This window comes from Podarcis muralis, chromosome 17 (assembly GCF_964188315.1).
Source record: "Podarcis muralis chromosome 17, rPodMur119.hap1.1, whole genome shotgun sequence".
Lineage (NCBI taxonomy): Eukaryota > Metazoa > Chordata > Lepidosauria > Squamata > Lacertidae > Podarcis > Podarcis muralis.
The window spans coordinates 25,573,268-25,596,070 of NC_135671.1; the positions used below are offsets into that span (position 1 = coordinate 25,573,268).

The following is a 22,803-nucleotide window of genomic DNA, read 5'->3' on the forward strand; positions in this document are numbered from 1 at the left end:
ATGATGCTTTCATTATATGACTTGTGCACCTCTACGCCAGTGTGGTGTAGTGGTTAAGAGAGGTAGACTTGAAATCTGGTGAACCGGGTTCGATTCCTCGCTCCTCCACATTCAGCTGCTGGGTGACCTTGAAGTCTCTCAGCCTCACTCACCCCACAGAGTGTTTGTTGTGGGGGAGGAAGGGAAATGAGAATGTTAGCCGCTTTGAGACTCCTTCGGGTAGTGATAAAGCGGGATATCAAATCCAAACTCCTCTTCTTCTCAACACAATATTCTAAATATGCACAATATTTCAATACTTTTAGTTTCGCTTTCAAAGTTAAATTGGTTAAAATCAGATAGATAGATAGATAGATAGATAGATAGATAGATAGATAGATAGATAGATAGATAGATATAGCATGGAATAGTGTTTCTGTAAAGTATTTCCATAGATGTAATTTCTGTTATTATCAGTAGTTAGCCAGATTATATTTGCTTAATAATATTTTCAGGTCAGATATGCTAGTGGTTAACATTTACTTTAGATTTAATTGCCCCCCCACCTGTAGGTTTCTTTGTTAAGGTGTTTATAAGTATTAAAATATGTCTGATACGATTTTAAAATCATATCGCAGTGTATGATCATTGCAGTGGGTGATCATATATATATATATATTTTAAATTCACTATTGTCTGCTATCTCCTGTCTTCTATGGAACGTTGGCAAGCCAAATTTATTTTTAAAAGTAAAAATAAAAACACCAACTTTGGAGAACTTGCACATGTTATTTCTGACAGATCTCTGACAACACTGTAATGCATGGAGGTACCTCATGATGTTTCTACATCATATGACAGAAGACCACCTGCCAATTTTCAAATGTTAAGAGTTCCAATTTTGGAGGCACATCGATTAAATTCCATCGTGAAAAGATAGCCTTTGGTTGCCCCAGGAGGGCTGAATTTAAAGATGGCTTAGCAGGAAAAGGTGAATCCAGGGCTTGAGTCCGTATTCTAGAACAAAAGCTTCCACTGTGGTAAACTTAATAAAGTCAGTTTTCTCTACAATGGTACCTCGGGTTACATATGCTTCAGGTTACAGACTCTGCTAACCCAGAAATCGTGCTTCAGATTAAGAACTTTGCTTCAGGATGAGAACAGAAATTGTGCTCCGGTGGCGCGGCAGCAGCAGCAGCAGGAGGCCCCATTAGCTAAAGTGGTGCTTCAGGTTAAGAACAGTTTCAGGTTAAGTACGGACCTCTGGAACGAATTAAGTACTTAACCCGAGGTACCACTGTATAGGCAGGATTCTTGCTTAGTATTCTCACTTAATATTCATGTCATGAGTCACCTGACTCCTGGGACAAATTCACTGTAAACAGGATCTTGTTATAACTGTAGTGGGAAGTGAGTTTTTGCAAAAAAATTCAGAAGAAATTCTGTTTGCGAAATCTCCTTTATAAAAAAATGCACCTCCCAGCTCTTCCTCCCTAAGCTTGTATCTCACTTCCAAGGGATAATTGGAGCGCAGGATTGCATTGCTCTATTGCCAAGTTTGATATTAGTATTATTTTATTTTTAATACATTTTGCCAGCTAATACAGCGAAAGCGAAATGTGGCTAATGTTATCTGAAGCTGAGCTGGGGTGGCATTGAAACGCACTTTGAACCTGGCTCTGGTTCAGCAAGACTTACTCCTTTATATGCTTGGCTATTTTGTCTTTAACAACATAATGTGTTAAATATAATGTGTCTTAAGGCTCTTTGCATTTCCAAACGAACACTCTCTGCGTCTGCACAACGCTGTAGGCCGGCAGTAGGTGGGCGTTTTGTGTTTTTGTTGTTGTCCTGCTCTCTCTTATCCAGCTTCAACTTTCCAGCGGTTCAAATTTGTCTACGACAACGCTTCCAAGATAAATGCGCTATCGGGCTTTGAAATTTTCCTATTTCTGTAAATATTAAGGCCCAGGGAGCAAAAAAATAAAGAGAAAGGGGCTGTATTGTGGATTAAGTGAAATATCTCAAGGCTGTGCTTTTCTGATAACTGAACCTGAAGTGACCTTTCTCAGACACAATTACAGAGCTGTATGTTTTTCCTTTAATTTCATCAGGGGTTTAATTAGTATACAAATAAAACTTCTCTTATCTTCCTCTCTACCTAATTGGCTTGTCTTCGCTTATATATGAAGCATGTGAAAGTGGGCTGTAATTAGGGTGACCGTGTTAACCTTTTTCCCTCAGACGTACTCCTGCCTCGAGGCCCGAAAACAGGGCTTTGGATTATTGCTTTGCAATCACGGCGCGTCTCCCATAGGCTTTCTCATGAGCAGAAGGGCTTTGGGTGCCGCCGCTTCCCACTGCTTAACGGGGAATCTTCATTCTTCTCCCCTCTAAATGTTTATTGATTATCTCGCCGTTCCACACTCAGCCTCCAACAACTTAATATCAGGTGACAGTCAGGAGAGTTCTCCAAGTAATTAGAGTTGAGCATTGGGGGAACAATTAGGACCAGAGTTATTAAACTTGATTTATCCTATTCTCCCCTGAACAGTTTCTTGGATATCAGAACATCGCGCTTTTCACAATCTCTACCCTGGTTGAGAAATTAGTGGCTAGCCCGCTGCTTATCATGGCCGCCTTGTTGCCTTGAGGCACACCCTCTTGGTTTCCGTCATTCGGCTGGAAATATTAGAGCCCATAAAGTTTATCGGGGGTTTTAATTAGATCAATCTGAAGAAATGGGGAGTGGGGGGCGGCGGAGGGGGAAGGCTTAGCAACCGAAAATATATTACTTTTAAAGCACTCCGGACTATGGCTCAACCGTTTTTGAGGTTAAGTGATTCCAACCATTTTGGAGGTTTAGTCATTCCAACCATTTTGGAGGTTTATCTTTAACCTGCAAAGGCCAAGTTTAAAAAGCAGAGGTGAGACTTTCTCCTGAAAGTGTCCAGGATAGTCATCCTTTGATGCCTGCAAATTATTCTTCACCTCTCCAGGTCACGTAAACTTTTGTTGCTTTCAGGTTTCCCCTCTATTGTCTTTGAACAACTTTGTGGTAGGGATTCAAAGCAGATTTAGCATCCTTAAAAAAACAAACGGGAGCCCCCGAAACCTCAAAAATCTGCTAAAATTCCGCCTGCCGTGGTCTTATCCGAGGGAAAAAAAGAAAGGTGGATTTTTTTTTTAATTGTAAAAATTGGGTGCAATGGTAGTAAGGAATCATTTTGATGGTTACTTCAGGAGCTCTTCAGAAATGCAAACCCTTCTGAACTGGTTTTCATGAAATACTAAACCATGGTTTGGTGTTGCATGAGTGAGCCTAAGGCTCATGTGTTCCCTATGGTTTGTGCTTGTTCTCCAAACCGGAATTGCAAACCACAGTTTGATCGTGGTTTGCAGTTCATGTTGGGAGGGCAAGTAACCAACAGAGTTTGCCAGTTAGGATGCAATGGCCAGCTTTTTGGTTTTTGGGGGGGTTTTCTTGCTTTTTTTTGCAGTAAATAGGAAATAACTCAGTGTAGTTTTAATTCCGTTGAGAAAGTGTTTCTAGGCGGAAAAGCGTGTAAATTATTTTGTTAGGAAAAGTGGAAGAAGAGAAATGGTCTAGCCTCTTTTTATTTTCCCAGCGTATAAAGTTGCGCCGTGTTGCCTGCAAACTGAATGCTTGAAATGATGACTCATTAATTCATCGTGTTTGCCTGTGTGCCAATATCACATATAGTTCACACTGTGATGCTAAATGGAAGTAGCACCTTCTTTGCCTTGCTTACTGAGTGCGATGTCAGAACATTTAAAGCACACATGAAGCCCACTTAAACAGGTTGGTTTAAAACCTATTTAATCTCAAATGGATTGCACCCTATGGTGCAGTTCTGTATATTATATGTTTTTATTATTGGCAAGCAACTCCGAAGCCTGGCTGAAGTAAAAAGCGGGGTATTATTATTATTATTATTATTATTATTATTATTATTATTATTATTAAAAAACAAATAGTTGCAGTCTAGAGAAGCCTGCGTCTATCTTCTGCAGGCAGAAGGAGGTTTTTAGTTTACTACCCACCAACAGCAGCCGCCTCTCAATCATGCCTATAGCTAGCTGCAACTTTTCATGGGCAAAAGACCTCTAGAAGAAGAAGAAGAAGAAGAAGAAGAAGAAGAAGAAGAAGAAGAATGAAGGCCTACCTAATGCCATCAATGTTGTAAGAATATCTAAGCTTCTCAGTGTGGAATCTCAACATAAAAAAGACATTAAGGGAATGATGGTCTAAAGTTAAACTCTGAAGCCCCCCCCCCCAATTGCCCTGCACTTGGGTGTAGGAAGGCAAAAGACCTGCATGCAAGGAATAGCACATTCTGTATAAGAATAAAATAGAGTTAAGTTTAGATTTATAATGTACAGAATGTGTCTTGTTTTGTAGTCTCATATTTCTGCTGGAGAAATATTTGGTGCTGTTTGTTTTTCTTAAAAAAGAAAAAAAAAAGGACCATATATTCTTCCTGCAGTATCAAAAAGGCTTTTGAAGCAATGAATTTATCTTCTATATGATTTTAAAAAAAAAAAAGGGGAAAGGGGAAATTCTTGAGTAATGCAATCTCCCTCCCACCAACCCTTCTAAATTCGATCAACTGAATTTTGCGTGAATGTGGTTTTCCCATTTGATAAAGAAAGTATACGTGGCAATAGACACATCCATCCTAGAACACTGTTGTTACGAGATAACTATATTTTCTCCTTCAGCTGTATTGTCACTGTCTTGCAGACTTTAAATGTACATTTTGCATTTAAATGCTAGTTTAAATTCAGTACCTTGGGTTAAGTACTTAATTCTTTCCGGAGGCCTGTTCTTAACCTGAAACTGTTCTTAACCTGAAGCACCACTTTAGCTAATGGGGCCTCCTGCTGCCGTCGCGCCACCGGAGCACGATTTCTGTTCTCATCCTGAAGCAAAGTTCTTAACCCGAGGTAATATTTCTGGTTTAGCAGAGTCTGTAACCTGAAGCATATGTGACCTGAAGCATATGTAACCCAAAGTACCACTGTAATAGGAACTGGACTCCCCACCCCAATTTCTGATTTCTTCTCGGCATTCGTTCTCTGAGTCACTCCCAAGAGGAACATCTGTATCTGAAGATCTTTGAGGCCCTCTTGTCAATCATCCTATGTACTACCATTTCAGAGCAATGGTACCTGTAGAGAAATAATCTCAGAGCTATTCTTGGGTTCACGAGCCTCGTTTCCAATGTGTATGCGATGGTTCTTGTTTTCCTGAATTTGCAGAATCCTCCCAAGGTGTGTGCCCAAGTCTTTCAAAAGCAATCTTAGAAGTGGCCCTCTGCTTCCCAGGTGTTTGATATAATCTGAGCTTGCCCTGCAGAGGTCCTTTGGGCTTCCGTTCCACAGTTGAGTTTCCATTGACATAGGCTAAGTTTGCTTGCTCAGCCTTACTGGAAATCAATACCCCAAATTCTTCTACTGCTTGATCCTTTCAAATCCTCAGATGGAAGATGTTAAGAATAGATGTAAAGCGTTATGCAGATATTTTAAAATTCCTGGCTCCGTTTTGAAGGTTATAACTTTTTAATTTGTCAAAGTAGCATATAGGAATTTAGTCCTGCTACAGTACAGCTAAGTCCTTTTGCAATAAGCATTACAGCCGAAAGGTAAACTCTTATAAAAAGGCATATTTTTAGAATTAGATTTTTGTGTAAGAAACTCTAAATACAGACAAGAATAAACAAAATGCAGAGACTACGAAAAATCTAATATAGCCCTGGCATATCTCTAGGCTCTACAAATTGTAATATCTTTCAACAATAGGGAAGGTTAGATTAAAAGAAGAGCTTGAGCTGTGAATTGAAAATTGGGCTTAGCAAATCCAGAATAAAGGCCTTGATTGTAGTTTGCATGCAAGTTGTCTAATTGTTCGTCCTTTGGGGAATTGTGTGCATGAATGTATCAATCTAAACCAATTTTCTACCTGAAGCATTTTATGTTGTTAGAGAGTAGATCCTGGGGAGGCCTTCAAGGGATGGAAACTGCAGTAAAATGTGAAAATCAGAAAAGCCATATGACTCAGTTACAGAATGTTTGTGTGTTATAATTGTCAGAATGGTATTGTAACAAATTGAGGGACTATAGAGAGGGTGGTTTTTTCCTCTCTCTCTCTCTATATATATAGTGTGTGTGTGTGTGTGTGTGTGTGTGTGTGTGTGTGAGAGAGAGAGAGAGAGAGAGAGAGAGAGAGAGAGATATCTACAGGGTGGCCAACTTGAATAAAATATTGGGGTAAGCCCCGCCCCTTATAATCAATCACATGATGTGGCGCACTCACACCATTTGAATGGCAATGCCCACCAACTGGGAGGGGGGCCCTCAAATATTTTATTGGGGGGCCAAAGACCCCTCGACCTCTAGGAGTTGGCTCCTATGTATATTTATGCCATCTATTTCATCTATATTTCTATTTCTTTCCCTCCTGAGTAGCAGTTTTCCATTAAAACGCTTCCATAAATTCAGATGCTTTGGGGTTTCTCTTTTTAAAATATACTTTAAATTGCACGTGTAACCCTTCATCCGAAATACTGTAAGGAAAGCATAAAATAACTTTTTAAAAAATTATATAGCACCTGTAGTATCTGCGATTGTGGCAGGTGGGAGTGTTTTTGTGTGCTGCTGTAATGCAGTTAAATTTTTCAACGCGCTGGATGTTGTAAGAAGGGTAAATAGATACTATTTTTATTAGAAAATAGCCTCAATCTATTTCACAGTCAGTCTGTATTCCTCTTTGTTTAATAGCCTATGGCATAAATTGAAGTTAATTATCGGAGCTGACAAGTAACTCTGCTTTCTGTCTGCTCCCAGAGTCTCTCCGAGGCAAAGATGGAGCTGAGAAGAAAAGATCAATCTCTGCGTCAGCTCAATAGACATCTTACCCAGCTGGAGCAGGACAAGCGTCGGCTGGAGGAGAGCATACGCGATGCAGAGAGTGCCCTCCGCATGGCAGCAAAGTGAGCACTGGGGCCTTGGGGAGATCACTTGAAACAGACAAAAGATCAATTCTTACTTTCATGCAAAGGGTTTTAGCCTTGGATAATGCAGCGCTGGAAAACAAAAGTACAGCTGCCTGTCTTTGAAATTTAGTAAAAGATCCTCTTGAAGGAAGAAAAGTTAGTTCAACATACTAATGGCCCATTTCAATCATTGCGGAGCCCAAGGATGGGTGTGATTTTAGGACAAGCAGTGCTGACCCCCTCTCTCTTTCCCGTTGCACAGCGCTCGAACCACCGTCGCTGGCTAGCAATTGAATTCAGCAAGCGGTCCTAGCGAAAGAGCAAAGGGCTTGATATGAAAAGCCAGCGTAGGGCAATACGTGGCAGACTAGAGCGAGGCGTATATTGCATCTGCAAGAATGAAGATCAGAATACTTGCACGTGTTGGTCTATAAATTCTGTGGCAACACACAAGCACCATCATTGGCCATGCTTTGTGTCGGCTGATGGTTGCCGTTTGCAAAGACCTGTGCGCTGGCAAATCTGGGTTTCTCTCTCCCTTCAGATCTTCTCCGCGCCATCCTTCCTCCATTTTAGCTCTGATGTCTTGGCTTCTTCTTAAACAGCTGCCCGCCACCACAAGGATCTCCCAACCCTCAGACTTCCGCCTGCTTCTTTTAGCGGCTGACGCTACTTCTGTCGGGTCCAGGCTCAACCTCAGCCTCTTCTGAGTCTCTTCTTCTGTCACCTCAGTGACAGTTTCTCTGTGTCACCTCACAGTCTTCCCCCTGCAGGCAGTGCTGTGCATTTATTGTCTTCAGTTAGAACCCTCTTAACTCAGGGTGATCGAACACACGTCTCGAAACCCACAGGCAGCCCTCAATGCCTTTTTTCAGCAGCCTTCGGCAACATTTGACCCATCAATTCAGCCTTTGAGGAAGTTGCATTCCCAAAGCCGACAAAGCAGAGGCAAAGAAAGGTGGGGGCGGTCTGCCCTGGGTGTCATCCTGAGGGGGGGTGACATCACCGCAGGTGGCACCCCCCTGGGACGCTTGCCGCCGCCGTACCCCCATGGGACGTCCCCCGCCGGCAGCCAGCCCCGCCCCCACAGGCCACGCTGGGTGCCGGAGCAGCTAGCTTCACCTCTGCGGCTAAGTGAGGCGCTGGTCTTTGGGAAGGAGGCGTGAGGGCTCCAGCCATGTTCTAGAGACCTCCCTCCTCCTTCCCAAAGCCTAGTTAGTTATTTCCCAACTTTGGGAAGGAGGCGGGGGAGGGCTCTAGGACCCTGCCAGAGCCTTGTGCCTCCTTCCCAAAGTCTGACGCTTCGCTTAGCTGGCTTTGGGAAGGCAGCGCAAGGCTGGGGTTGGGGTCAAATGTTGGCTTTGTTCCCCTCATGCAACGAGGCAGTGTGTGGCCCACAGGTCCCGTAGCGAAGTACTCTTGTGGCCCACTTGGTATGAAAAGTTTGAACTGCCCTGACCTAACAAATCGCAAAGTTCATTCTGAAAATCCTACATACATATCATTGGATTATAACAAAGGGCTGAAAAGGGCAGAAATAGCCTACCACAGCTTATGCTTTCTGATCAAATTGATCCATATAAAAGAATCCACATAATTTTGCAGCTGTCATGATGGAAACCCTCACAAAACATACATTAACTGTATCAGCCTAGCTGTTGCGTTTCAGACATTCAACCCCTTTCTCCCAGGCTTCAAAAGTAAACATATCAGTCTATTCTATTACTGCTACTACAACAACAATTTTAATTTATTACCTGCCAAAGGATTGGTTATAGCAATTAAAAATACAACATTATTATGAAATTACAAAGAATGCCATCACAAACAATGAAAACTAACATTGCAATCTCACCACAACCCACGGTCACGAAAGTGACAAACTAAATGGCTTGGAAATTTCAACTTTCTTGACACACCTGAAATGGAGCTAGCTAGGTATGAGATGACATTAGGAATATATTAGTCCATTTTGCTCAAGGAGGGTATTCTGAGTTTGATTGCTTTTCTCTCAGTATGGTAAAACTAGGAAGTTTGGCAGGACACACCAGTATGTGAAGCCAGGCTTCTTGTTCTCCAATGGAAAATGAGGGAGATCTTTGCAGGGAAGATAAGGCAAGCAGGGGGATTTTCCACATACCCACCACTGTCCCCTCAAAACTCTTCCCCTCTGCATTCCCTTAATATGGTGTAAGGAAGGGAAATGTGGTTTTAGCATTCAAAGGATAAGCCGTGTGTTGGCCATTGCACACCTGAATGCAAGGCCAATTTTGGCAGGTGTTCTTAGTAAGGAAGTCATTCTGTTTAGAATAGAACTTTTGACCTAAATAGTGATGAAACTGTAACAGGAAAAAATCTGCATGTACATGTTTTTTTATAAGAACTGTTTGGTTTGTAAATTCTGAACTGAATAACTCAACAGCTAACCAGATTGTTAACGGAATTGAAGACATACTCCTTTACACTTTGAAACCCAAGAGGAATACAGTGGTGCCTCGCAAGACAAAATTAATTCGTTCCGCAAGCTTTTTCTTCTTGTGAGTTTTTCGTCTTGCGAAGCACGGTTTCCCATAGGAATGCATTGAAAATCAATTAATGCGTTCCTATGGAAACCGACTTCAGACCAGGTCCGGGGACAGTCTGTCCCCCGACCTCTTCTGAAGGCTGGGGGGGGGGCAAGGGCTTTTCTTCCCACCCCCAGCATTTAAAAAAACCCCGGGACAGCGGAGGGCTTCTCCGCTGTCCGGGGCGATCTTAAAATGCTGGCGGGCGGCATTTTAAGATCGCCCTGGGACAGCGGAGGACTTCTCCGCTGTCCGGGGCGATTTAAAAGCCCCTGGGAAGGCAGGCAGGGGGGACAAAGACTTTTGCCCCCCGCCCGCCTTCAGAAGAGGTCCAGGACCTCTTCTGAAGGCGGGCGGGGTGCGAAAGTCTTTGCTCCCCCCCCGCCTGCCTTCAAAAGCCGTCCGGGACAGCGGAGAAACACGCTGCGTTTCTCCGCTCTCCCGGGAAGGCAGGCAGGGGGGAGCAAAGACTTTTGCCCCCCGCGAGCCTTCAGAAGAGGTCCAGGACCTCTTCTGAAGGCGGGCGGGGGGCAAAAGTCTTTGCTCCCCCCGCCTGCCTTCAAAAGCCCTCCGGGACAGCGGAGAAACGCGCCGCCTGGGGCGATTTTAAACCTGCTGTCCCGGGGTTTTTAAAAAACCTCTCCGCCCCCCCGCCAGGCTTCGGAGCAGCCTTCCGAAGCCGGGCGGCGGGAGGAGGTGTTCCCCCCCGCCCGGCTTCGGAGCATCCTTCCGAAGCCGGGTGGCGGGAGGAGGTGTCACCGCCCGGTTTCGGAGCAGCCTTCCGAAGCCGGGTGGCGGGAGGAGGTGTCCCCGCCCTGCCGCCAGGCTTCGGAGGAGGTCCGAGGACAGTGGGGAAGAGGTGCTGCGCTTTCCCGCTGTCCCGGAGATTTCCCTATGGGCTTTCGTCTTGCGAAGGAAGCCCATAGGGAAATTCGTTTTGCGAAGCACCTCCAAAACGGAAAACCCTTTCGTCTAGCGGGTTTTCCGTCTTGCGAGGCGTTCGTCTTGCGGGGCACCGCTGTATATTTAGGATACACCCTATTCTCAACATTTCTAGGTACACTAGGATCCAGATGAGCCTCAGCCACGAGCATTAAATTCTGAATTTGTGGAAGCATCCATAGCAACTCATTAGCAAATACTAGACAGACTCGGAGCCTATCCAGTGTTGTCCAGTGTGGAATTGTAGGTGGAGCTGTTATTGGCCCCCACAGTGGAAATTTGTAAAGACTTGCTTATCAATCTGCTTTCTACAGGAAACACCATATGCTTCACCTTCAGATTGCTGAAGAAAAAGAAGAGGAAGTGTTGCCTGTGGCAGTCTCTTTATAGCTACCTAAGCTAAGCATTTTATACTTGCATCAGAGTTATCCAAGGACAGCAAATCTTGAGGCTGTTGACAAAGCTAACAAATAATGGACGTGACATTAATTGTGACTGTAAACATGCTAGCCAGTGTCTGTTACGAGTTGTTTTCTTTTTTCTTTCCTTCAACAGAGACAAAGAATTAATCGCGGGCCATATGAAATCAGTAGAAGCCAACCTTCAGAATGTGAGTAACTTGCTTGACTCACTCCCTGACCCCCAACCCCAGTCACGTTTGTATCTCAGTAACAGTATTTTTGAATTACTTTTTTATTTTATTTTCTGTACCAAAAGAAACACTGTTATTGGAATGGCCACATTCTAAAAACAATGTCATGATAAAATGTGACTACGTCTAATTATTTCCAAGTCCCGGCTTTGATCAATGCCGCTTACCCTGGGCAAGATGATGTGCTAAAACATGGGTCAGCAAACTTTTTCAGCAGGGGGCCGGTCCACTGTCCCTCAGACCTTGTGTGGGGCCAGACTATATGTTGCTATGATTATGACCCACGTTTTTTGCAAAAACCCTTATTGGGACCAATCCCAATGTTGCCCAAATGTATTTTTTTGGGGGGGGGGCGGTGTTCCCTTATATACCTACGCTGCTTCCTTTGTGTTTTACGCGTTGACAGTTATTACTTCTCTTGTAAGGCAGGGTGGGGGACTGAGGTAAGCACGCCATTCCTGTCAGCCCTGGAGAGCGTGTGCACATGCGTGAGGGAAGGGAAAAGCCATTGGCCGCGCAAAGTCAGGCTGGCGCTGCTCAAGCAAAAAGTTCTTTTCCCCGCGTGAGGGAAGACAAGGTGTCTATTTACCTTTCCATGCACTGTGTAGCTAACTTAACGGCCTCCCCAGCAGAGCACAGAACTGTCTTGGAGTGCAGCCTCCCAGGCGCTCCCCACTTCCTCTGGCGGGGAGCACCGCCGCCACAGACACAGGCAGGCGTCGCTCCCGAGGCACCTCCAAGCCTCTGCCTCCGCAACTGCTTTTCCTGAAGTCAGTCACCGGCAGCTCCATGGTGGAAATCCAAAGTGTGGCTCCTTTTCCCTCTCCCCCCCCCCCCCCCGGAAGAAAAGGTTGCTGCGCACGCGGCGGACGGAGATGGGGTTTGGCTCGAGGAGCCGCCTGCCTCATTTTTGACCCCCAACACTGGCTGAGTCACAAAAACCATTGTGTGCGCACGCTATGCCGGCTGCCTAGATTAGACCGTCTGCGGGCTGGATCTAGAAGGCAGTTGGGCCTTATCCGGCCCACCCACGGGCCTTAGTTTGCCGACCCATTCTTTAAAACAACAACAACAACAACACATTTATTTGTGCTGTCCAACTCATGGCACAGCTCATCTGACGCCATACTAAGGGATCCAAATAGGTGGTTTCAGGCCAATTCGCACAGCTGAGCCTCCTCTTCTCTTGCGCTCTTTGCCATCGCCAAACCCATCAGGAATGCCAGGCCACAACAGGCGATACACATTTTCCCCAACTGTGTAAGATTGAGAACGCCTGAACTCTTTCCCCTTCAACCTCGATGTGAGGAGACTGTGAGCAACTTCAAAGTTCCCAGACCACAGCCACTCAGATGTTGCTCCTTTGTGGTTGAATGGTCCTCAGCAACATGCATCAAATGTAGCTTTCCCCTTAAGGTGAACTTGGACCATGGGGGCAATTCACTAGAGGGAAAACTGCCCCTTGGGGGAGCTATACCTAATGTACACCTGTCTGTACTAAAGCAATAGATCATAAGCTCAATGTTAACTTTTCCTAGGGATTAGAGGAGTTAACTTCTTTGATCTATAATGTTGTTGATTTCTGGATTGTGTTTTCTGTGTTTTTGGGTTCTACTTTAAATTACTTATCAGAGCACACAGCATCCAGGATGTGGGTTCTTTTATGAAATAGATAAAATAAATATTATATTGGTGGTTGCTTTCTTGTGAGCAGTCTGGAAAATCAGGCCAGAAAGGTAACTGCTACTCTAAAATATTAATGCGTACTATGCTTTTTCACTGCTTCTTTTTCTTCTTTTTTTATAACTAACAGCAGGAGAGCATAGCCGCAAAAATTTAGAAAGATAAGAGTTTGCTCTAAGACCTTCCATTGTGGAAAAAGGCCTGCAGCTGCAGTAACAGAATGAGACTTAGGAAAAATCACTGGTGCTAAATAGATTACTTTTTATCATGTTTTGATGGTCTAATTTGTAATATACACAGGAAAGGGAGATGTTGTATAGTTACTTATCTCCTTGGCTCGGAGGTTGCATAACCCATACCCTCCAACGTTTCTCCAATGAAATTAGGGACGTCCTATTCCCTAATCATCATCATAATTTTATTCTTTATACCCCACCCATCTGACTGGGTTGCTCCAGCTACTCTCAGTAGCTTCCAACATATATAAAAACAAACACTGAACATTAAAAAAGCTTCCCTATACAGGGCTGCCTTCAGATGCCTTCTAAAGGTGGTATAGTTACATATCTCCTTGGCTCAGAGATCGCATGACTCCATACCCTCTGATGAAAATAGGGACATCCTACCATACCTGCCAACATTTCTCCGATGAAATTAGGGACGTCCTAAGGAAAAGCGGGACATTCTGGGATCAAATCAGAAACCAGGATGGCTTCAGAAATCCAGGACTATCCCTGGAAAATAGGGACACTTGGAGCAGTACTTATCACAGGAGCGGGGACCTTCAGCATGTTCACAAGTCTTGTCCCACAAGGGGGTCCAGTTTGGTCTGTGAAGCCATTTTCCTGCAACCAGGCTCACCGTCCCATCAGCTGACGTCACCGGGTTTGAGAATTTGTAGAACCCCAAAGCATTTAAATAAATTTTGAGGTGCAGCTAGCCAAATCCCCGTACTGTCAGGAATTCCCAAGTCTTTGTGGTTTTCCCACTTTGGTTGCACCAAACTATTCCTGCTCACCCCTTCCATCCATTTTATATGTACCACTGTCCTTGCTACTGATGTCCTAAAACGAGCACAGGCTTTCCTCGTTGTACTTGTCAATTCAAAATATTTTACCACCCAGGTCTTCCCAAGATCTACTTACCTTTCAAGTCTCCTTTTGTTCTCTCCTGTTCCAAGAAGTTTCCTTTTGACGCAACAGTCAACTTGGAAAACCTTACCTTCCTAGATAAAGTGTGTTCCAGACTATTCCATGGCAGCTTCTGCCTCTTCGCTTTCCCTTTACAGTTCACAAAAGCTGGAATTGTGGGCTTCATGGTTGTTATATATATATATATATGTATATATATATATATATATAGTCATGCAACTCAATCTCATACATTTTTACTTAGAAGTATGTCCCACTCGGATCAGCGGGGCTACTTCCAAGTAAGTCTGCAACAGATGAGAAGATTAGAGCTAAATTGCTGTTCAGTACATAACAAATTTGATAGAGGATGGAGAGAGACCAGATAGCTATCTGGTGAACTAGTTCAGAGTTGATCAGTACAGATATGATTTAGTACCGTATCTTAGTGGTTTTATGGTCTGTAGCAAACTGTTTCATTTCAGTTCTCAGTGTCCACATAATTTTAAGTACCTAGTGCATCATTTAAAGAGGACCATGTCACCCTTCCAAATTCACGTCCCTGCAGTATATACCGTATTTTTCCGTGTATAAGACTAGGTTTCCCCCCTAAAAAATAATGTCAAAAATTAGGGGGTGTCTTCTACACGGATAAATCTCCCCCCCATTTCTTCAATCTGAGTCCCCAAAAGTAGGGGGCATCTTATACATGAGGGTGTCTTATAGACAGAAAAATACAGTACAGTATGTGCTAAATACAGTATGTGCTAAATACAATTTAGCCAGAAGGCAGCAGAGGTTTAGTTTTATTCTTCCTAGATGGGCTCCCTTCCCAGTGGTTGATGAGCCCCACCTGCCCCTATACTTCCCTCTACAGAAGGTGCAGAAACTGCCTTCTTGACTGTTGGGCCCACTGTTGGCCTCTGTCAGCCTTTCTTCATATGCAGGGGAAGTCCCTAACTCACTGAGGGTATGAGACCCATCAGCTCCCCTCGCCTGGTCTAGCCAACCAGTTGAAGTATGCTGTCGTATGACGACAGCTTCTAAGAGCCACAGGTGAGAGCACGGTGCAGTGGGGGGACCAAGGTGGATGAACTACCCAGAAGGATCACATCATGTGTGTGTCTCCCCCCCCCCACTAAAAAAAGGTAAAGGACCCCTGACATTTAAGTCCAGTCGTGAACGACTCTAGGGTTCCGGTGCTCATCTTGCTTTACTGGCTGAGACAGCCAACGTTTGTCCGCAGATAGTTTTTCCTGGTCAAGTGGCCAGCATCACTAAGCTGCTTATGGCGAAACCAGAGCAGTGCACGGAAACACCGTTTATCTTCCCGCTGGAGCAGTACCTATTTAGGTTGGCAGGAGCTGGGACTGGGCAACGGGAGCTCACTTCGTCGCGGGGATTCGAACCGCCGACCTTCTGATCGGCAAGCCCAAGAGGCTCAGTGGTTTAGACCACAGGGCCACCCAAGTGCCCCCCACTACCCCTCCCCAAACTCCCAGACAGATGAATGCCGACAAATAGACACCTGAGTACGCATTCTCGCATTAGTTTTGACACACTTTTCTAGGTATTATATTCGTCTTATTCAGAGAAGTAACTGTGGGTTTGAGTTTGCTTTAAAATGAATGCTACAAGGACCTGCAACATAAGCTGAGCCCAGGCGGAACTGGCCTGAAAGCACAGGCATTGGTTCCATTTGTCTGCCAGCAGCGTCAGCTGTCATTGGAACACTTAGGGGAGCGAGCACATTCCCCTTGGCATCATCTCCTGACACTTGCTCCTCCTATCCAGGTGTTCAAAGCCACATCTGCACGTCATGCCCCCCAATCGTATCCCTGTTACCTGCCCCATAGCCCTGCGCACATCTGCAAAGAAGTTGTGGAAACGAGGGGCTTTCTCTAAGAGCATGAGCCTCCTATGGGTCTTAGAACCCTTATCTCACAAGGTTCCAAACCATGCAAGGACCCTACATGGAGAGAAGGCATGGTGTTTCGGGCCTTCCCCGCCCCACACGTGAGCAGTGGTAGGCTGGGCTACTGGGATAGGGCAGAGGGTGCAGGATAAGCAGTTGGTGTCCTGAATTGTGCTCCCTCGCACAATTCTAACCATGGAAGCCTTGCATGGGGCTGCCGCCAATGCGTATACTCTCACAAGCAGGATCTTGTGAGAAGAGCCTTGGACCGAGTTGTGCCTTCACCAGCAAATCCCAGTATCACCTTCAGGAGAGCTGCTTCCCATCTTGAGAATCATAGTTTTAACAGCACATCATTGGAAGAGCCAAATAACTGGCTTTGCTGGATCAGCCCAGGACTTGAGTCTCCTTCAGATGTCAGCCAGAGACGTCCGGAAGCTCGCAATCCAGCCGTGGCGGCGGTGGCCAGCCCCTGTTTATAGTCTAGCATTGTTCATCCGTATTGCCTGAGAACATTGCTCCAAATTTGGCCACATCCTCAGAAGGGTTACTTGTATACGCTATGTTTACAGAGGAGATGCCAGGACTCCTACTAGTGCAACTGTTTTTTTAATATTCATATTGTGCCAGCAATGTACTTGGATTTGTGCTGAACCTTGAAGCAATCCCAAGGACTTGAATTATTTGGAGATTTAGATTAAAACGATGTTTGAGTAATAGATTTTTCTGGCGCATTTAGATTTTTCAGTAAAAAGGCCAGGGGACCCTAGTTCTTTGAATGGGTCCTACAGATACTTATTTGCTTTCTGCTTGCTTCATGTAGGAGTCTGACGATGTTATGAAATCTCTCTCCTTTCTGTGTGTTCCATCTTCTGGAAAGTTGCGAATCACAAATATGGGCAAGGCTCAGGTGTACTTGACAGGATAGTGACAGGACTCTGAGGTGGCTGTTGCCTGTATTGTACCTATTCTTGGCTTTTGTCGATCAACCTTGTACCTGCCACAGGTGAAACGGACCAGTAGACACACACACAAGAAATCTACAAGGAAACGAAATATTTTTAAGAGTTTCAGAAGCACCCGTTTGTTGCTGTTGCTTTAAAAAAGAGGGCTCCTTAAAACACAATTTGGAAGACTTTGATCTCAATTAGGATCATGGCATGTTTATATTTCAATAAGTACTCTTTCCTCCTTCTGGAAGAAACATGGGCTATGAATTTTGAAAAAAGACTATATATATATACACATTGTAAATTAGCATTGCTTTTGAATAATTCCTCTTTGTGTTAGTGCATTTATTTTGCAAATGGCTCAATCAGCCTTTATGTTGTTGTTTTTTTGTTTGGCTCTCCTAATAACCTGGCTTCCTTGATCCGTGTTCCTAAAGATCAGTTGTGCAGGACATACAGGTGTTGGCACAGCTGGCTTGCTGATGACATCTCTGTCCATATAGCTGTCTAGTGTGCCATCATTCATATTGCTCACTGTCATTCTGACCTAGCCAAGCTAAAAATGGTACTCCAGTTCAAGAGGGATTTAAAAACCTTGACAAACTAAAGATAAGACATTGCAGAATGTCATATCCATGTGTTAAACTGTTTTCAGCTTAGACATATCTAAGTAACTAATGCCAGAGCCCGTCTGTCTTCATTTTTTTTTTGGAAAGTATGAAGTGTAAGTGTGTGTGTGTGTGTGCCTTGCCTTAAGTAAGGAAACATCCTTGCATGGAGTACTGTGAAATTAGTTCATGTGTTAGCCGTTATTTTATCCAGACATGGGTTCACTTTCAGCCCAAGGTCAATGAAATCTGTTCATAAGGGACATATTCTTGTGCACATCCCACAAATACAGAATAGCTTTGGCATTGTACTTAGTGTTTGCTTAAAAGGGCCTGGATCAAATTAATCTCTCATCCAACTGAGCTTGGGTTTGATGTTTCTATTTTATTTTTTTAAAATGCTAGACTTTCCCCCCCTCCCAGAAATGTGTTTCATGAAATTATAGAATCGTATAGCTAGAAGGGGCCATGAGGATCAAATTGTCCAATCCCCTGCAATGTAGGAATATTTTGCCCAATCTGGGCCCGAACCCACAGCCATGAGATTAAGAGTCTCACGCTCTAACTGACTGAGCTATGTATTTTGCTGAACTTCCTTTTGTTAAAATAGAAGACAATTTTCCTTTTTTATTTCAGCCGAGGCATGTATTCTTTTAAAAATCTGTTGCTTTTTATTGCTTGTTTAAGAATATATAGGGTTTGGATGAGTAGTCCATTGAAAACCAGGGGGCTTGCTTCTAAGTAGACATGCATAAGATTGTCCTGGAGATGTGTGTTTGAGACTATACTGTAGAATGCAAGCAGGGAACTGATCTAAGATGATCCAGATCATCCCGTCCCTTGTGGCAGTAACCTCCAAGTACCGAATTAATTCTGTACCTTACATCAAATCGCTTAAGGATTAATTTGCCACCGTCTGTGAGCAAACATGAAAAAGGTTGCTCATGACAAAAGCACTCCCTTGATGTAAGGAGCAGTTCAGCAAAATAAGCAGGTGAATTAATCTTAAAACATACGGTTGAAGTAGCAGGGAAGGACCTAGCCACAAGGACTAATAGCCAATTTTTATGTAAGGGAAGAATTCCTACCTAACGCCAAATGGTTTGGGGCTTTGCATAAAATTTGTGTCCAACACCCTAGTCGTTAGTTGGTTAAATTCCTAAGTAAAAGAGAATTCACCACATAATATTTTAGAATCCTGTGAAGTGTAGTTTAAGGTTACTGGGAATTGGAGAGATGCGAGGGGTAAATGACAGTTCCCAGGAATCTTTGTGGGGGGAGAGACGTGACTGTTAAAGTGGTATAAATGTGCTTTAAATGTATGCTGTGGATGTGACCTAAAAACCTCTCACTTAGATGCCAGGAAACCGGGAATTACGTTCACATGTGGTGGGAGTGTAAATATGTACAATTTTTCTGGCAAAGGGTGTTTAAGTAGATAACAGAAATCCCTGGGTTAAAGCCGACCGAAAGTCCAGACGTAGCATCATTATCAATGTACGACGGGGTAAAAGATTCGCAGGCTATGAAGGACTTGTTGACAAATTTTCTGACAGGTTCCCAAGTTACAATAGCTAGAAAGTGGAAGGAGCAAGCAGAATATAGAATGGAAGAATGGTATAAAGAGGTGTGGGATATAGCTAGTAATGATAAATTAATATGTTGCCATTAAGGCAAGATGGGGAATATGCAGGAGAAATGATTTTGAGGAGATATGGAAGGTATTTGTACTGTTAAAGCGGAAAGGGGTCAAACCATCGCAAGGGGTGTTGAAATTTTGGGAGGTTGGATAGTTACAATGGAATGGTCTTGGTGGTGGGGTTCACATTATTATTCTTATTTATTTATGATGATTATTTTGTCAAAATAATAAAGGGGGGGGGCTTATTTAATTCAGCAGGGTCCACACTCTGTTGGAGCAGTTTCAGCAACAGGGGGCCACTCACCCTCCACCAGTTTATGTAGCTTCCTCCGGTGGGCTGCATTGCCGCAGCTGGAGACTGCATTAACAACAACAACAACAACAACAACAACAACAAATGTATTTAAACTCTGCCTTTTGGAATACTAAATCCAATGTTCTCGCAGGGAGGGAACTGCCAGAAGGACCTCAGAGCTGGACCTCAGTGTCTGGGCTGAACAATGCGGGTGGAGATGCTCCTCCATGTATACAGGACCAAGGTTGTTTAGGGCTTTCAAGGTGAGCACCAACACTTTGAATTGTGCTCGGAAACGTACTGGGAGCCATTGCAGATCTTTCAGGACTGGTGTTATATGGTCTTGGTGGCCACTCCCAGTCACCAGTCTTGCTGCCGCATTCTGGATTAATTGCAGTTTCCGAGTCACCTTCAAAGGTAGCCCCACGTAGAGCGCGTTGCAGTAGTCCAAACGAGAGATAACTAGAGCATGCACCACGCTGGCAAGACAGTCTGCGGGCAGGTAGGGTCTCATCCTGTGTACAAGATAGAGCTGGTAGACAGCTGCCCTGGACGCAGAGTTAACCTGCGCCTCCATGGACAGCTGTGAGTCCAGAATGACTCCCAGGCTGCACACCTGGTCCTTCAGGGGCACAATTACCCCATTCAGGACCAGGGTGTCCTCCACACCCACCCACCTTCTGTCCCCCAAGAACAGTACTTCTTTCTTGTCAGGATTCAACCTCAATCCATTAGCGCCATCCAAACTTCCTCTGCTCCTCCCTTTTCAATCCCCACCTGGTTATGGGGAACAGTGGTGCAGGAGAGGGTGGGGAAGCACCTGACTCTTCACTTGCCTGACCTGTCTCTCCTCCTCTTCTGATCCATCCTGTGCTCTGCCCTTCAGCTCTGAAACCTCACCTGTCTCTCTTGCCTCCTGCCTGGTATAGGTCCCCACAGACCACTGGCTGCCTCTCCCGAGTTAGACTCCAGGCCCTTTCTCCCCGTGCACATTCCTCAGCGTCCTGCCAGACCCTGACACATCAGTGCCTTATTTGAACGGGGTGAAAAGCAGAAATCGAGCTGGGTGTCGCCTGCATATTGGGGACACCTTGCCCCAAACCTCTGGATGACTTCACTCAGCAGTAAGCAGGGAGGACAAAATAGAACCCTGAGAGGACCCCGTAGCATAGGTGCTGGGGAACCGGGCAGCGATCCCTCAGACCATTTCTTAAATCGGCCCACCAAGAACCAGAAGCAATGCTGGTCGCAGTACTTTGAAGAACCGCCTGTAGGTGGTAGATTCAGGAAACCTTTAATGGGTGTCAGAAGCTGGAGGGGCTAAAAGGAAAAGAAAGGGCATCATCCAAATTCAACACTATGTCCTGAGAAGATTTCCATACTTTGTCAACCCTTAAGTGATATATGTCAACTTGGTTAACAATGTGCCCTAGACACGAGTGATTAAAAAAACACACCCTACTATGAGAGTTGTCTGTTTAGAAATACATGAAGCACACGAGAAATTGCAACAACTGCTTAACGTTTTTCTGAAGGACATGAAGCACGACTTTTGCAATGTTCTTCTAGCATTGCTTCAGGATCCGCCTCAGTAACAGAGTTTGCAAAGAATGGTGAGCTCTCAACTATCTTCTCCCCCCCCCCCGCCCCATCCTTTAGTGTAGCTGTTTTAAAACTGCATTCCTCTGAACTCCAGGGTTCCTCGGATGCTTATCAGGGGTTCCTCAAGGAGAAGGTCATTGCTTGCAAACGAGCTTCCTGGAAGACGGTGTATCTTACCCTGAAACATGTAGCTGCAGGGGAGTATTGAATGTGTTCTTGCTATCATGCTCTTGTAGTTTGTTCAGTGCATGAATCAGGCCCCATGCGCCTGGAGGCATGACATAAATATCCAGATTAACCTTAATTCTTTGCTTCCATAATTTTTACCTATTTCCAAAACAGGGATTTTTCTATTTGTGATTGAAAACGTTGATTTCGCTCTCTCTCCTTGCCCCCCCCCCCAAGTTAAAGACGTGAATATTCCATCGATGGCTTTGGAGTCACTATTTCTGCCTCGGCTCTTGATTTGTGAAAATGGGTGGGATGATGGCGATACCCTTCAAATGGTTGTTGGGAAGCTGAAGCAAAGCCCTTGGACTTGGCGGTGCTGCTGTTCATTTTCGTTTTTGTCCCACTTACCAACAAGCAGCTCTGGGCAGTATACACAGGGGCCCAACATTGCGGGGGGCTGTGTGCCATCACACGCATGATGACTGGGCAGCCTCCTGAAGCAACGTTTGTGTGCCAGGCCACGCTTGTCGGCCTGGGTCAACATCCCACCAGGCTGTCCTGCGTCAGGGTGGCATCCTGCTTCACCTCCTCTGCCCCCTCAAGATTGGGGTGGTGGCCTGGGCTCCATTCCAGTGGATATTGGGGAAGCTGTAGAGGCCTCCGTTCCATAGAGTTGGCGCTCCTTGCTGTATATATACCTCTTTCCCACACCTCACCCTTTTTATCCTCGCCGTAACCCTGTGAAAGTCATTTAGGCTGAAAGATAGTAACTGAGCATCATGGCTGAGTGGGGATGTTAGCCCAGATATCTTGGGTTCAAGTCCATCGCTTTATATTAAGCCTCCCTCAACAGTTCGCTTTCAGAAGCCGTCATACTAAACCAGATTTTTAAACTGTCATAACTGCCTGATTAAAATTAAAAGACGCCTGCTTCTTGGGAGAAAAGCAACGACAAGCCTAGACAGCATCTTAAAAAGCAGGGACATCACCTTTCCGACAAAGGTTCGTATAGTTAAAGCTATGGTTTTCCCAGGAGTGATGTATGGAAGTGAGAGCTGGACCATAAAGAAGGCTGATTGCCGAAAAATTGATGCTTTTGAATTATGGTGCTGGAGGAGGGGACGGCAGAGGACGAGATGGTTGGACAGTGTTCTCGAAGCTACCAACATTAGTTTGATCAAACTGCGGGAGGCAGTGGAAGACAGGAGTGCCTGGCGTGCTCTGGTCCATGGGGTCACAAAGACGGACATGACTAAACAACAACAACAGACCAGAATGAGCATGCTGACATCTTGGCAAGTTAATTGCAACTATTTAAGCTACTGGGGTGAATATCGGGGTCCATAAATGTGAGAGAAGGGATGCAGATGGGGCCGGCCCACCCATGAGACAAGGGGAGGCAGCAGCCTTGGGCAGAGGGCTCCTCAGGGGCAGCAGATTCAGCCTCCAAGGAAAGCATCGTCCGCCATGATGCCAGCAACAGCTGCAGTGTTCCCCTTGCTCATTGGCGGAAAGAAGTGTTCTCCAAGCTGAATTCCCAGGACAGTTTTTAAAGCTTCCGTGTATACACACACACACAGCTTCAGATTTTGGCAGGGAAAATTGCTAAACAGGAAACTCATTTAAAATCCCCACATGAATCCCAAACTAACCC

The 22,803-nt window shown here is 44.8% G+C and overlaps 1 protein-coding gene across 7 annotated transcripts in view; it reads left to right on the forward strand.

Moving 5' to 3' along the window:
• Positions 1–22,803, forward strand: part of CCDC171 (coiled-coil domain containing 171) — a 207,451-nt gene that overhangs the window by 116,438 nt on the left and 68,210 nt on the right. For all 7 annotated transcript variants that reach the window (XM_077921218.1, XM_077921217.1, XM_077921222.1 and 4 more), the window contains 2 exons: positions 6,847–6,992; positions 11,057–11,111. In XM_077921218.1, coding sequence (XP_077777344.1) covers positions 6,847–6,992; positions 11,057–11,111 — 201 coding nt within the window. The remainder of the gene's footprint in view (positions 1–6,846; positions 6,993–11,056; positions 11,112–22,803) is intronic.